Here is a 15,922-nt window from a genome sequence, read left to right on the forward strand (position 1 = left end):
TATACAAGAATATAACTACTATAATACTGCTCCTATGTACAAGAATATAACTACTATAATACTCTATGTACAAGAATATAACTACTATAATACTGCTCCTATGTACAAGAATATAACTACTATAATACTGCGCCTATGTACAAGAATATAACTACTATAATACTGCTCCTATGTACAAGAATATAACTACTATAATACTGCCCTCTATGTACAAGAATATAACTACTATAATACTGCCCTCTATATACAAGAATATAACTACTATAATACTGCTCCTATGTACAAGAATATAACTACTATAATACTCTATGTACAAGAATATAACTACTATAATACTGCCCTCTATGTACAAGAATATAACTACTATAATACTGCTCCTATGTACAAGAATATAACTACTATAATACTGCCCTCTATATACAAGAATATAACTACTATAATACTGCTCCTATGTACAAGAATATAACTACTTTAATACTGCCCTCTATATACAAGAATATAACTACTATTATACTGCTCCTATGTACAAGAATATAACTACTATAATACTGCCCCTATGTACAAGAATATAACTACTATAATACTGCCCCTATGTACAAGAATATAACTACTATAATACTGCCACTATGTACAAGAATATAACTACTATAATACTGCCCCTATGTACAAGAATATAACTACTATAATACTGCCCCTATGTACAAGAATATAACTACTATAATACTGCCCCTATGTACAAGAATATAACTACTATAATACTGCCACTATGTACAAGAATATAACTACTATAATACTGCCCCTATGTACAAGAATATAACTACTATAATACTGCCACTATGTACAAGAATATAACTACTATAATACTGCCCCTATGTACAAGAATATAACTACTATAATACTGCCCCTATGTACAAGAATATAACTACTATAATACTGCCCCTATGTACAAGAATATAACTACTATAATACTGCCACTATGTACAAGAATATAACTACTATAATACTGCCCCTATGTACAAGAATATAACTACTATAATACTGCCCCTATGTACAAGAATATAACTACTATAATACTGCCCCTATGTACAAGAATATAACTACTATAATACTGCCCCTATGTACAAGAATATAACTACTATAATACTGCCCCTATGTACAAGAATATAACTACTATAATACTGCCCCTATGTACAAGAATATAACTACTATAATACTGCCCCTATGTACAAGAATATAACTACTATAATACTGCCCCTATGTACAAGAATATAACTACTATAATACTGCCACTATGTACAAGAATATAACTACTATAATACTGCCCCTATGTACAAGAATATAACTACTATAATACTGCTCCTATGTACAAGAATATAACTACTTTAATACTGCCCTCTATATACAAGAATATAACTACTATTATACTGCTCCTATGTACAAGAATATAACTACTATAATACTGCCCCTATGTACAAGAATATAACTACTATAATACTGCCCCTATGTACAAGAATATAACTACTATAATACTGCTCCTATGTACAAGAATATAACTACTATAATACTGCCCTCTATGTACAAGAATATAACTACTATAATACTGCCCTCTATATACAAGAATATAACTACTATAATACTGCTCCTATGTACAAGAATATAACTACTATAATACTCTATGTACAAGAATATAACTACTATAATACTGCCCTCTATGTACAAGAATATAACTACTATAATACTGCTCCTATGTACAAGAATATAACTACTATAATACTGCCCTCTATATACAAGAATATAACTACTATAATACTGCTCCTATGTACAAGAATATAACTACTTTAATACTGCCCTCTATATACAAGAATATAACTACTATTATACTGCTCCTATGTACAAGAATATAACTACTATAATACTGCCTCCTATATACAAGAATATAACTACTATAATACTGCTCCTATGTACAAGAATATAACTACTATAATACTGCCTCTATATACAAGAATATAACTAGTATAATATGTGCTTAAGAACACTGATTGTTGCAGGATGCCAGTTTATGGAAATAATTGTGTATTTTTTTCACAACCTTCTTTTGTCCGTTCCAGTTCATTAATATTCATGCGTTAATCACTCCTGATAACCCTGTGGCCCCAGTAGTAGGATCAGTGTTTAGTGACAGCAGATAAACTGGGATGTATTGGGAAACAAATTACCTGTCAGCTGCATTAATTATTTGGCCGCGGGGTTATTCCATCTCATTACGGCGTGTTCCGCCTAGCAGCGGTTGGACTGGTTTTGTACATGACAAGTGTTCTCTCTGGTGGCAGGAGGCCAGAATGCATTATTGTCAGACTATTTATACCTTGTAATTGGCTTCTGCAGAAACTCATCTACAAAACATAAGAAACAGTCGCGATATATACAAATATAGGGTCAAAGCAATCATTTCGTTTTCAGCAAAGACAATGACAATTGAGGTACAAGATTGTGACGCAACAAGGACGCTGACACTGGGGGTACAGGATAATGACACTGACACTCGGGGTACAGGATAATGACACTGACACTCGGGGTACAGGATAATGACACTGACACTGGGGGTACAGGATAATGGCGCTGACACTCGGGGTACAGGATAATGACACTGACACTGGGGGTACAGGATAATGACACTGACACTGGGGGTACAGGATAATGACGCTGACACTCGGGGTACAGGATAATGACACTGACACTGAGGGTACAGGATAATGACGCTGATACTGGGGGTACAGGATAATGACACTGACACTGGGGGTACAGGATAATGACACTGACACTGGGGGTACAGGATAATGACGCTGACACTCGGGGTACAGGATAATGACACTGACACTCGGGGTACAGGATAATGACACTGACACTCGGGGTACAGGATAATGACACTGACACTGTGGGTACAGGATAATGACACTGACACTGGGGGTACAGGATAATGACACTGACACTGGGGGTACAGGATAATGACACTGACACTGGGGGTACAGGATAATGACACTGACACCCGGGGTACAGGATAATGACGCTGACACTCGGGGTACAGGATAATGACACTGACACTGGGGGTACAGGATAATGACACTGACACTGGGGGTACAGGATAATGACGCTGACGCTCGGGGTACAGGATAATGACACTGACACTCGGGGTACAGGATAATGACACTGACACTGGGGGTACAGGATAATGACACTGACACTGGGGGTACAGGATAATGACGCTGACGCTCGGGGTACAGGATAATGACACTGACACTCGGGGTACAGGATAATGACACTGACACTGGGGGTACAGGATAATGACACTGACACTGGGGGTACAGGATAATGACACTGACACTCGGGGTACAGGATAATGACACTGACACTCGGGGTACAGGATAAGGACGCTGACACTGGGGGTACAGGATAATGATACTGACACTGGGGGTACAGGATAATGACGCTGACACTGGGGGTACAGGATAATGATACTGACACTGGGGGTACAGGATAATGACACTGACACTGGGGGTACAGGATAATGACACTGACACTGGGGGTACAGGATAATGACACTGACACTCGGGGTGCAGGATAATGACACTGACACTGGGGGTACAGGATAATGACACTGACACTGGGGGTACAGGATAATGACACTGACACTCGGGGTACAGGATAATGACACTGACACTCGGGGTACAGGATAATGACGCTGACACTGGGGGTACAGGATAATGACGCTGACACTGGGGGTACAGGATAATGACGCTGACACTCGGGGTACAGGATAATGACACTGACACTGGGGGTACAGGATAATGACACTGACACTCGGGGTACAGGATAATGACACCGACACTCGGGGTACAGGATAATGACACTGACACTCGGGGTACAGGATAATGACAGTGACACTCGGGGTACAGGATAATGACGCTGACACTCGGGGTACAGGATAATGACGCTGACACTCGGGGTACAGGATAATGACGCTGACACTCGGGGTACAGGATAATGACGCTGACACTCGGGGTACAGGATAATGACGCTGACACTCGGGGTACAGGATAATGACGCTGACACTCGGGGTACAGGATAATGACACTGACACTCGGGGTACAGAATAATGACACTGACACTCGGGGTACAGGATAATGACACTGACACTGGGGGTACAGGATAATGACACCGACACTCGGGGTACAGGATAATGACACCGACACTGGGGGTACAGGATAATGACACTGACACTGGGGGTACAGGATAATGACACTGACACTCGGGGTACAGGATAATGACACTGACACTGGGGTACAGGATAATGACACTGACACTGGGGGTACAGGATAATGACGCTGACACTCGGGGTACAGGATAATGACGCTGACACTCGGGGTACAGGATAATGACGCTGACACTCGGGGTACAGGATAATGACACTGACACTCGGGGTACAGGATAATGACACTGACACTGGGGTACAGGATAATGACACTGATACTTGGGGTACAGGATAATGACACTGACACTCGGGGTACAGGATAATGACGCTGACACTCGGGGTACAGGATAATGACGCTGACACTCGGGGTACAGGATAATGACACTGACACTCGGGGTACAGGATAATGACAGTGACACTCGGGGTACAGGATAATGACGCTGACACTCGGGGTACAGGATAATGACGCTGACACTCGGGGTACAGGATAATGACGCTGACACTCGGGGTACAGGATAATGACACTGACACTGGGGGTACAGGATAGTGACGCTGACACTCTGGGTACAGGATAATGACGCTGACACTTGGGGTACAGGATAATGACGCTGACACTTGGGGTACAGGATAATGACGCTGACACTCGGGGTACAGGATAATGACACTGACACTCGGGGTACAGGATAATGACACCGACACTCGGGGTACAGGATAATGACACTGACACTCGGGGTACAGGATAATGACACTGACACTGGGGGTACAGGATAATGACACCGACACTCGGGGTACAGGATAATGACACTGACACTGGGGGTACAGGATAATGACACTGACACTGGGGGTACAGGATAATGACACTGACACTCGGGGTACAGGATAATGACACTGACACTGGGGTACAGGATAATGACACTGACACTGGGGGTACAGGATAATGACGCTGACACTCGGGGTACAGGATAATGACGCTGACACTCGGGGTACAGGATAATGACGCTGACACTCGGGGTACAGGATAATGACACTGACACTCGGGGTACAGGATAATGACACTGACACTGGGGTACAGGATAATGACACTGATACTTGGGGTACAGGATAATGACACTGACACTCGGGGTACAGGATAATGACGCTGACACTCGGGGTACAGGATAATGACGCTGACACTCGGGGTACAGGATAATGACACTGACACTCGGGGTACAGGATAATGACAGTGACACTCGGGGTACAGGATAATGACGCTGACACTCGGGGTACAGGATAATGACGCTGACACTCGGGGTACAGGATAATGACGCTGACACTCGGGGTACAGGATAATGACGCTGACACTCGGGGTACAGGATAATGACACTGACACTCGGGGTACAGAATAATGACACTGACACTCGGGGTACAGGATAATGACACTGACACTGGGGGTACAGGATAATGACACCGACACTCGGGGTACAGGATAATGACACCGACACTGGGGGTACAGGATAATGACACTGACACTCGGGGTACAGGATAATGACACCGACACTGGGGGTACAGGATAATGACACTGACACTCGGGGTACAGGATAATGACACTGACACTGGGAGTACAGGATAATGACACTGATACTGGGGGTACAGGATAATGACACTGACACTCGGGGTACAGGATAATGACACCGACACTGGGGGTACAGGATAATGACACTGACACTGGGGGTACAGGATAATGACACTGACACTCGGGGTACAGGATAATGACACTGACACTCGGGGTACAGGATAATGACACTGACACTCGGGGTACAGGATAATGACACTGACACTCGGGGTACAGGATAATGACACTGACACTCGGGGTACAGGATAATGACACTGACACTCGGGGTACAGGATAATGACACTGACACTGGGGGTACAGGATAATGACACTGACACTCGGGGGTACAGGATAATGACACTGACACTGGGGGTACAGGATAATGACACTGACACTCGGGGTACAGGATAATGACACTGACACTGGGGGTACAGGATAATGACACTGACACTGGGGGTACAGGATAATGACACTGACACTCGGGGTACAGGATAATGACACTGACACTGGGGGTACAGGATAATGACACTGACACTCGGGGTACAGGATAATGACACCGACACTCGGGGTACAGGATAATGACACTGACACTCGGGGTACAGGATAATGACACTGACACTCGGGGGTACAGGATAATGACACTGACACTGGGGGTACAGGATAATGACACTGACACTGGGGGTACAGGATAATGACACTGACACTCGGGGTACAGGATAATGACACTGACACTGGGGGTACAGGATAATGACACTGACACTCGGGGTGCAGGATAATGACACTGACCCTCGGGTACAGGATAATGACACTGACACTGGGGGTACAGGATAATGACACTGACACTCGGGGTACAGGATAATGACACTGACACTGGGGGTACAGGATAATGACACTGACACTGGGGGTACAGGATAATGACACTGACACTCGGGGTACAGGATAATGACACTGACACTGGGGGTACAGGATAATGACACTGACACTCGGGGTACAGGATAATGACACTGACACTGGGGGTACAAGATAATGACACTGACACTCGGGGTACAGGATAATGACACTGACCCTCGGGGTACAGGATAATGACACTGACACTGGGGGTACAGGATAATGACGCTGACACTGGGGGTACAGGATAATGACACTGACACTCGGGGTACAGGATAATGACGCTGACACTCGGGGTACAGGATAATGACACTGACCCTCGGGGTACAGGATAATGACACTGACACTCGGGGTGCAGGATAATGACGCTGACACTGGGGGTACAGGATAATGACACTGACACTCGGGGTACAGGATAATGACGCTGACACTGGGGGTACAGGATAATGTCACTGACACTGGGGTACAGGATAATGACACTGACACTGGGGGTACAGGATAATGACACTGACACTCGGGGTGCAGGATAATGACACTGACCCTCGGGGTACAGGATAATGACACTGACACTCGGGGTACAGGTTGATGACACTGACACTGGGGGTACAGGATAATGACACTGACACTCGGGGTACAGGATAATGACACTGACACTGGGGGTACAAGATAATGACACTGACACTCGGGGTACAGGATAATGACACTGACCCTCGGGGTACAGGATAATGACACTGGGGGTACAGGATAATGACACTGACACTCGGGGTACAGGATAATGACACTGACACTCGGGGTGCAGGATAATGACACTGACCCTCGGGGTACAGGATAATGACACTCGGGGTACAGGATAATGACGCTGACACTCGGGGTACAGGATAATGACACTGACACTCGGGGTACAGGATAATGACACAGACACTCGGGGTACAGGATAATGACACTGACACTCGGGGTACAGGATAATGACACTGACACTGGGGGTACAGGATAATGACAGTGACACTGGGGGTACAGGATAATGACGCTGACACTGGGGGTACAGGATAATGACACTGATACTCGGGGTACAGGATAATGACACTGACACTGGGGGTACAGGATGATGACACTGACACTAGGATACAGGATAATGACACTGACACTCGGGGTACAGGATAATGACACTGACACTGGGGGTACAGGATAATGACACTGACACTAGGATACAGGATAATGACGCTGACACTCGGTGTACAGGATAATGACGCTGACACTCGGGGTACAGGATAATGACACTGACACTCGGGGTACAGGATAATGACACTGACACTCGGGGTACAGGATAATGACACTGACACTGGGGGTACGGGATAATGACACTGACACTGGGGGTACAGGATAATGACACTGACACTGGGGGTACAGGATAATGACACTGACACTGGGGGTACAGGATAATGACGCTGACACTCGGGGTACAGGATAATGACACTGACACTGGGGGTACAGGATAATGACACTGACACTGGGGGTACAGGATAATGACACTGACACTGGGGGTACGGGATAATGACACTGACACTGGGGGTACAGGATAATGACACTGACACTCGGGGTACAGGATAATGACACTGACACTGGGGGTACGGGATAATGACACTGACACTGGGGGTACAGGATAATGACACTGGGGGTACAGGATAATGACACTGACACTGGGGGTACAGGATAATGACACTGACACTGGGGGTACAGGATAATGACACTGACACTGGGGGTACAGGATAATGACGCTGACACTCGGGGTACAGGATAATGACGCTGACACTCGGGGTACAGGATAATGACACTGACACTGGGGGTACGGGATAATGACACTGACACTGGGGGTACAGGATAATGACACTGGGGGTACAGGATAATGACGCTGACACTCGGTGTACAGGATAATGACACTGACACTTAGGGTACAGGATAATGACACTGACACTCGGGGTACAGGATAATGACACTGACACTCGGGGTGCAGGATAATGACACTGACCCTCGGGGTACAGGATAATGACACTCGGGGTACAGGATAATGACGCTGACACTCGGGGTACAGGATAATGACACTGACACTCGGGGTACAGGATAATGACACAGACACTCGGGGTACAGGATAATGACACTGACACTCGGGGTACAGGATAATGACACTGACACTGGGGGTACAGGATAATGACAGTGACACTGGGGGTACAGGATAATGACGCTGACACTGGGGGTACAGGATAATGACACTGATACTCGGGGTACAGGATAATGACACTGACACTGGGGGTACAGGATGATGACACTGACACTAGGATACAGGATAATGACACTGACACTCGGGGTACAGGATAATGACACTGACACTGGGGGTACAGGATAATGACACTGACACTAGGATACAGGATAATGACGCTGACACTCGGTGTACAGGATAATGACGCTGACACTCGGGGTACAGGATAATGACACTGACACTCGGGGTACAGGATAATGACACTGACACTCGGGGTACAGGATAATGACACTGACACTGGGGGTACGGGATAATGACACTGACACTGGGGGTACAGGATAATGACACTGACACTGGGGGTACAGGATAATGACACTGACACTGGGGGTACAGGATAATGACACTGACACTGGGGGTACGGGATAATGACACTGACACTGGGGGTACAGGATAATGACACTGACACTCGGGGTACAGGATAATGACACTGACACTGGGGGTACAGGATAATGACACTGACGCTCGGGGTACAGGATAATGACGCTGACACTCGGGGTACAGGATAATGACACTGACACTGGGGGTACAGGATAATGACACTGACACTGGGGGTACAGGATAATGACACTGACACTGGGGGTACGGGATAATGACACTGACACTGGGGGTACAGGATAATGACACTGACACTCGGGGTACAGGATAATGACACTGACACTGGGGGTACGGGATAATGACACTGACACTGGGGGTACAGGATAATGACACTGGGGGTACAGGATAATGACACTGACACTGGGGGTACAGGATAATGACACTGACACTGGGGGTACAGGATAATGACACTGACACTGGGGGTACAGGATAATGACGCTGACACTCGGGGTACAGGATAATGACGCTGACACTCGGGGTACAGGATAATGACACTGACACTGGGGGTACGGGATAATGACACTGACACTGGGGGTACAGGATAATGACACTGACACTGGGGGTACAGGATAATGACACTGACACTGGGGGTACGGGATAATGACACTGACACTGGGGGTACAGGATAATGACACTGGGGGTACAGGATAATGACGCTGACACTCGGTGTACAGGATAATGACACTGACACTTAGGGTACAAGACAGGTGTATTACTTATTTTTGGTTTGTCTTTTAATGTAAATTAATATTTCTTTCTCTCCTTTTCTTTTTTAGATATGGGGGCCCTCTGGATTGTTCACTTTTGCTTGTGGGGTGCATTATTTTGTGGTAAGATCTAGAATAACAATTAATATATTAACATTAAAATAACTTAGTAACCAAAATGATTGGAAGAAAAGATATTACTAATATCCTATAATTTCTTAGCTTTATATCTTCTAATTTATTGTAACGTAATAACTGTGCCTGACACTAGATGGCACTCTGGAGGATTGTATGTCCATAACTCACGGCTAGAGTCTTCCTTAGAGCACACCATGTGGCGAAAGGAGGAATTACAGGCCATTGTTTGGAAATGTTTATAAATATATATACATATATATTACTGTACATGGTTTTATCTTTTTCCTTCCACCTACAAACTGTCCTTGCCTCCCTTATTTCTTTCTTTGGACACATAGCTTTATTGCCACAATTAATGAAAACTGCAATTTTGCACCTGGGTCTGAAGATTTTGGTAGCATAAGATGTGCCTGATTCATGAAAGGGTTATTCCCATCTTCATTTTTCTGGCCGGAGATTGGCTAAATTCGTTGACCATTGCCGGCTATGCTCTCTTCCCTTCCCGGCTAAGCTAAATGCGTTGACATCCACTTGAAATCCAAAGTGTGTTGCAAAACGTCGCACTTTACATGACCAAATGAAGTTTTATTTTTTTTTACATTTTTGCTTTCCAGATTTTGGAAGGGCGCTTCTGCTCGGAGATGAGTTTATCACAACGTTTATGCAGAATGGACCCCCAAACGTAAGTAACCAAAACAAGGATCTCCGGATAAGTGGCACCAAGGACAAGACCAACGTTACGATTCAAGACCTAGGGGGATTTTACATGAGAACCATTAGTGTCGGAAGTAAAACAACAGTCTCCGTGACTCTGCCCGAGTCCGTGGAGATTAGGGGGAACGTGAATTTCAAGAACGTGATCTATGTGACCTCTGACGCACCCATCAGCATCCTTTCACTGAACTCCAGGTACCAAAGTGCAGAGACTTCAGTTGTGTACCCACTGTCCTCACTGGGAACGGAATATTACTTAGTAACACCAAAAACTGGGGCTTCGGGAACTTCGAAGGTTTTTGCAGTCATGGCAGGAAAGGAAGACGCCTCCATTGAGATTCACACTAAAGGTTCGGTCCAAGTCAACGGTCAAAGGCACGCAGCTAACAGCATCTTCACCATTAATCTTGAAGCATTCCATGGAGTCCAAGTGTTGAGTTCTGATGATTTGACAGGTTCTCAGTTGATTTCTACAAAACCTGTGGCTGTGTTGTCTGGACACACATGTGCCCAAAAGAATACCAAGTGCAATCACGTCTACGAGCAGCTTCAGCCAGACTCAAGCTGGGGAAAGCAATTTTTTGTCGTCCCACTCTCTTTTCAGCAGAACACAGACTTGGTTTATGTAGTCGCAGCTGGAAAAACTGAAGTCAACTACTTTCTTGGTGCAACCGAAAAAAAAGAAAACATGGTGGCCGGCCAGGTTTTGGAAATAGAAATATCAAAGACGCCGTTGAGAATTGAAGCAAGTAATCCTGTACAAGTCACCTTCATCAACTTTGGTGGAAGAGGCAAGAGGTTCGAGTATGACCCATTTATGATGAATATCATGGACCGTGACAGTTATTGCAGCTCTTACTACTTGTACGGCCAACGTAGCATTGATAACTATGCCATCATCGTAGCAGAGAGATCCTCAATCGCAGATATTAGATTTGATGGAAGACCCATCCAGAACCTGAAATGGGCAGAAATCCCCGGAACAGACTTCAGTTGGCTTGAACACAACTTTGGAAACAGTCTGACATCTCACAGAGTCGAACATCCCAGCAAAGCGTTTGGTCTACAAAGTGTTGGCATTGGGTCAACCTTTAGTTATGGCTCTTCTGGAACATGTGTAAAAGGTAAAACTATTTATTTCATTTTAGAACGTTTACTTTTCAAAGTCACGAGATTTACAACATTTTACTTTTATTTCTTCACCTAGAATCGGGACCATCCTGTCGAAATACCTTGTGTCGTTCACGCCAAGTTTGCGCCATGGAGAACAGAAAACCTATATGTGTCAAACCACAGGTGGACTTGTGCTGGGCTTCAGGAGATCCACATTTCCGTACTTGGGACAAAAAATACTTTGATTTCATGGGCACGTGCACGTACAACTTTGCAATGGTGTGCGGAGATGTCGGAGACCTTCCAAAGTTTACTGTTCAAATAAAGAACGATAATCGAGGCAATGTGCGGGTTTCCTACGTGGGCCAGGTCACCATGATTTCTGATCCTCACACCATTACAATAAGGAAAGGAGAATTTGGTCGCGTAAGGGTGAGTGGTGAATATTATTCAACCCTTTGTATTGCTCGCTCCAAAAATGGTTCCTTGTTTAAATTTTATTCCATGGCATCAATGCCTTCAAGTATGTAGAGAGCCCAAGAACAAATTGGGTCCATCAGGATGTCTCTTTTATGAGGAGCCTAAAACTTTCCTCTACCTAATTTGGAGTATAGTGGCTGCCAAGATGGCAACAATCCCCGGCATATAGAACATTTCCATCTTTTTGCTATGCCCTTGCCCATGCATCTATCATGATCCCAACCCTATTGATGCCCATAATTCAATATACGAATCTGCCGGAGATGCTGAAAGGGAAACAAGGTTGTCATGATCAAGACTGGGTTTTGAGTCCTGTCTTCCCTTTTCCCAGTCTGATCATGTCAAGGGGTTAACTTTTCTCCGCCTCAGTCTGGTCTCAAGTTTGCTACTTATATCCTCTGCATCCTGCAGACAGTCTCAGTTATAGCTTCTGCCTACGGCGTGACTCTGCTTATATCCTGATTCGTCCTGCTTCGATTCCTGACTGTTCCCGTGTCTGTTCATTCCCCTTCCCCCATTCCAACTGGATGTTTTCCCTTCATGTTTGGACTCTCTGGTACTTGACTCGGCTTTGTCTCTGACCTGACTCTGTCTTTTGCTCCTGGTACTTCTGCTTCCGTCTGGTATTGACCCTCTGGCGTGTCTCTGACTCAGAGTTGATATTACCCTTTGTGCTACGTTACTCTCGTGGTTTTGCCAAACAGCCGCACACTGAGCAGGGCGCGGATGCGCCGCTCTATAACTCCACACCACGCAACAAGCAGTCTCGGGCACCTAAACACCAAGGTTCCCTTTCCACATTCTTTACCCTCTACTCTGGCTACAACAACCAAGTAACCCCATGACTAAGACCCTGGAGGGTCGAAACGTTGGGTTTTATATCAAGTATATCACTGCACTGCTTGTGGTTCATTTATCTGTTTGACACTATCTTTGGAATAAAATTGTGAAAACACGCTTGCAAACTTACAAACAAGAGTGTGCGGTGAATTTCTACTACTACTCTCCTGGTTTTGACACAGCTTGTTTGACTACACTGTTGCCACCTGGTGGTGGCCTCGCTCCAGTGCTGCAGGTCTGCTCTGGCAAGTGTTGCAGTCTTCCCTCCACTCTACTGCCATCTAGTGGAGCATACATCTCCCTGCATAGCTGCGGCACGAGAGAGGTAAAACATATCAGAACATTATCCAACTTTCCAAACATTTTATCTATTTTTTCCAGGTGGATAACGCTCTTAGACAACTCCCCATTGTACTGTTGAATGGGACGTTGGTGCTTTTCCAGAGTGGTAACACGGTGGTGGTGCAGCTGGGGAACGATATGCAGATGTTATATGACTGGAATCATTATCTGCTGATGGAACTTACTAGACGTTACGCTGGGAAAATGTGCGGTATGTGTGGGAACTATAACCAGGATCCAACAGATGACTTCCAAACCCCCGCGAAAACGTTGGCTCCGAATGCCATTGCTTTTGGTGCCAGCTGGAAGGTAAGTAGATTTTTATGTGATGTTCTTGATGTGAGCTGTTTTGTGGTTTTCCATCACACTTAGTTCCCAATCTGGGGCTCCCCAACTGGTGCAAAGCTACAAGAGATGGAGAACCTTTTTATTCTTGACGTAATTGATTATTGCAACTATTTAGTCTTTTGCCTTCAACTCTCCTTCTTTTTGTCTTTCAATTGTTTTTCTGACATTTTGCCTCAACGCCAAGACAAAACGTAAAATAAACCGGACTCAACTGAGTTTTTTTTTACTTAACATTAAGAGATAGGCAGGACACCTCTTGACCAATAAAAGCCCGCTTTGTAGCAAAAATTTGTTTCCAGTCTGTAAAAACTGGGCACCTTTTTCCCCTGAGCGTCAAAAAAATTTGATGTGATTTTTTTTTTTTTTAAGCTGGAAGGACTTGTACAGATTTTTATACCTGTATTTATCACCCTATTACTATTCGCAGGTAATGTCTACATATAGGATTTATGGTCTGTAGACATTTATCACTTATAATCTTAAAAATTATTATTATTATTTATTTATATAGCACCATTGTGTGCCAGATATATTATGATCATCTAATGTGTCCATAAAAAAAAGTTAGTTATCTGTAATTTTTTTAAGACGTTGTCCCAGGAAAAATAAATTACAGTTGGCAACTCTGGATGCTCCTCCCATGAAGAACCTCCAGATTATCTTCTCTGGATGCTCCTCCCATGAAGAACCTCCAGATTATGTTCTCTGGATGCTCCTCCCATGAAGAACCTCCAGATTATGTTCTCTGGATGCTCCTCCCATGAAGAACCTCCAGATTATCTTTGCTGATTGCTAAGCATTCAATATACAGGAAAGAAATAAATCCTGATGGTTCTCGGTGTTGGAATCATCACTAGAGGATAAAGCCTTCCCTCATTTATGTATTTCATCATTTATATTTACCTACTGCATAAATCACTGATTATAGTAACTTATTACCAATAAGAGCTCCCCTGTAGCAAGGGAGCCTCTCCCCTGAAGAACCTTCAGATTATTCTTCGGTGATTACTAAGCATCCAACAAACAGAAAAAGAAATATAGTTTTTTTCCCCTATAATCTAGAACTGTGCCTCCACATAGCTCTTAGTCTTGTCTTATTAATGACATAAAATAGCTCTTCTTGTATAAACATTGCTCCTCCCATGAACCTCCAGATTATCTTTTGGTGATTGATAAGTACGCAACATACAAGAAAAAACTTATTGTTTGATACCCTATAATCTAGAACTGTTCTTTAAATGGCTCGTTAATAACCCTTTGTCCAATTAGAGCTCTGCTTGTAGCAAAATTGCTCCTCCCACGAAGAACCTCCACATTATTAGGACTCAATACCCTATAATCTAGAACTGTTCTTTAAATGGCTCGTTAATAACCCTTTGTCCAATTAGAGCTCTGCTTGTAGCAAAATTGCTCCTCCCACGAAGAACCTCCACATTATTAGGACTCAATACCCTATAATCTAGAACTGTTCTTTAAATGGCTCGTTAATAACCCTTTGTCCAATTAGAGCTCTGCTTGTAGCAAAATTGCTCCTCCCACGAAGAACCTCCACATTATTAGGACTCGATACCCTATAATCTAGAACTGTTCTTTAAATGGCTCGTTAATAACCCTTTGTCCAATTAGAGCTCTGCTTGTAGCAAAATTGCTCCTCCCACGAAGAACCTCCACATTATTAGGACTCGATACCCTATAATCTAGAACTGTTCTTTAAATGGCTCGTTAATAACCCTTTGTCCAATTAGAGCTCTGCTTGTAGCAAAATTGCCTCTCCCACGAAGAACCTCCACATTATTATGACTTGATACCCTATAATCTAGAAC

The 15,922-nt window shown here is 44.3% G+C and overlaps 1 protein-coding gene across 1 annotated transcript in view; it reads left to right on the forward strand.

The window, feature by feature from the left end:
- The first annotated feature begins 10,882 nt into the window (after positions 1 to 10,882).
- The window catches only part of LOC138651736 (IgGFc-binding protein-like), a 40,078-nt gene continuing 35,038 nt past the window's right edge, over positions 10,883 to 15,922 (forward strand). The window contains exons 1-3 of the mRNA XM_069742182.1: positions 10,883 to 12,100; positions 12,184 to 12,521; positions 13,791 to 14,060. Of these exons, the coding sequence (XP_069598283.1) occupies positions 10,924 to 12,100; positions 12,184 to 12,521; positions 13,791 to 14,060 (1,785 nt within the window). The 5' untranslated portion in view covers positions 10,883 to 10,923. The remainder of the gene's footprint in view (positions 12,101 to 12,183; positions 12,522 to 13,790; positions 14,061 to 15,922) is intronic.

The sequence above is a fragment of the Ranitomeya imitator genome, chromosome 10 (genome assembly GCF_032444005.1).
Source record: "Ranitomeya imitator isolate aRanImi1 chromosome 10, aRanImi1.pri, whole genome shotgun sequence".
Classification (NCBI taxonomy): domain Eukaryota; kingdom Metazoa; phylum Chordata; class Amphibia; order Anura; family Dendrobatidae; genus Ranitomeya; species Ranitomeya imitator.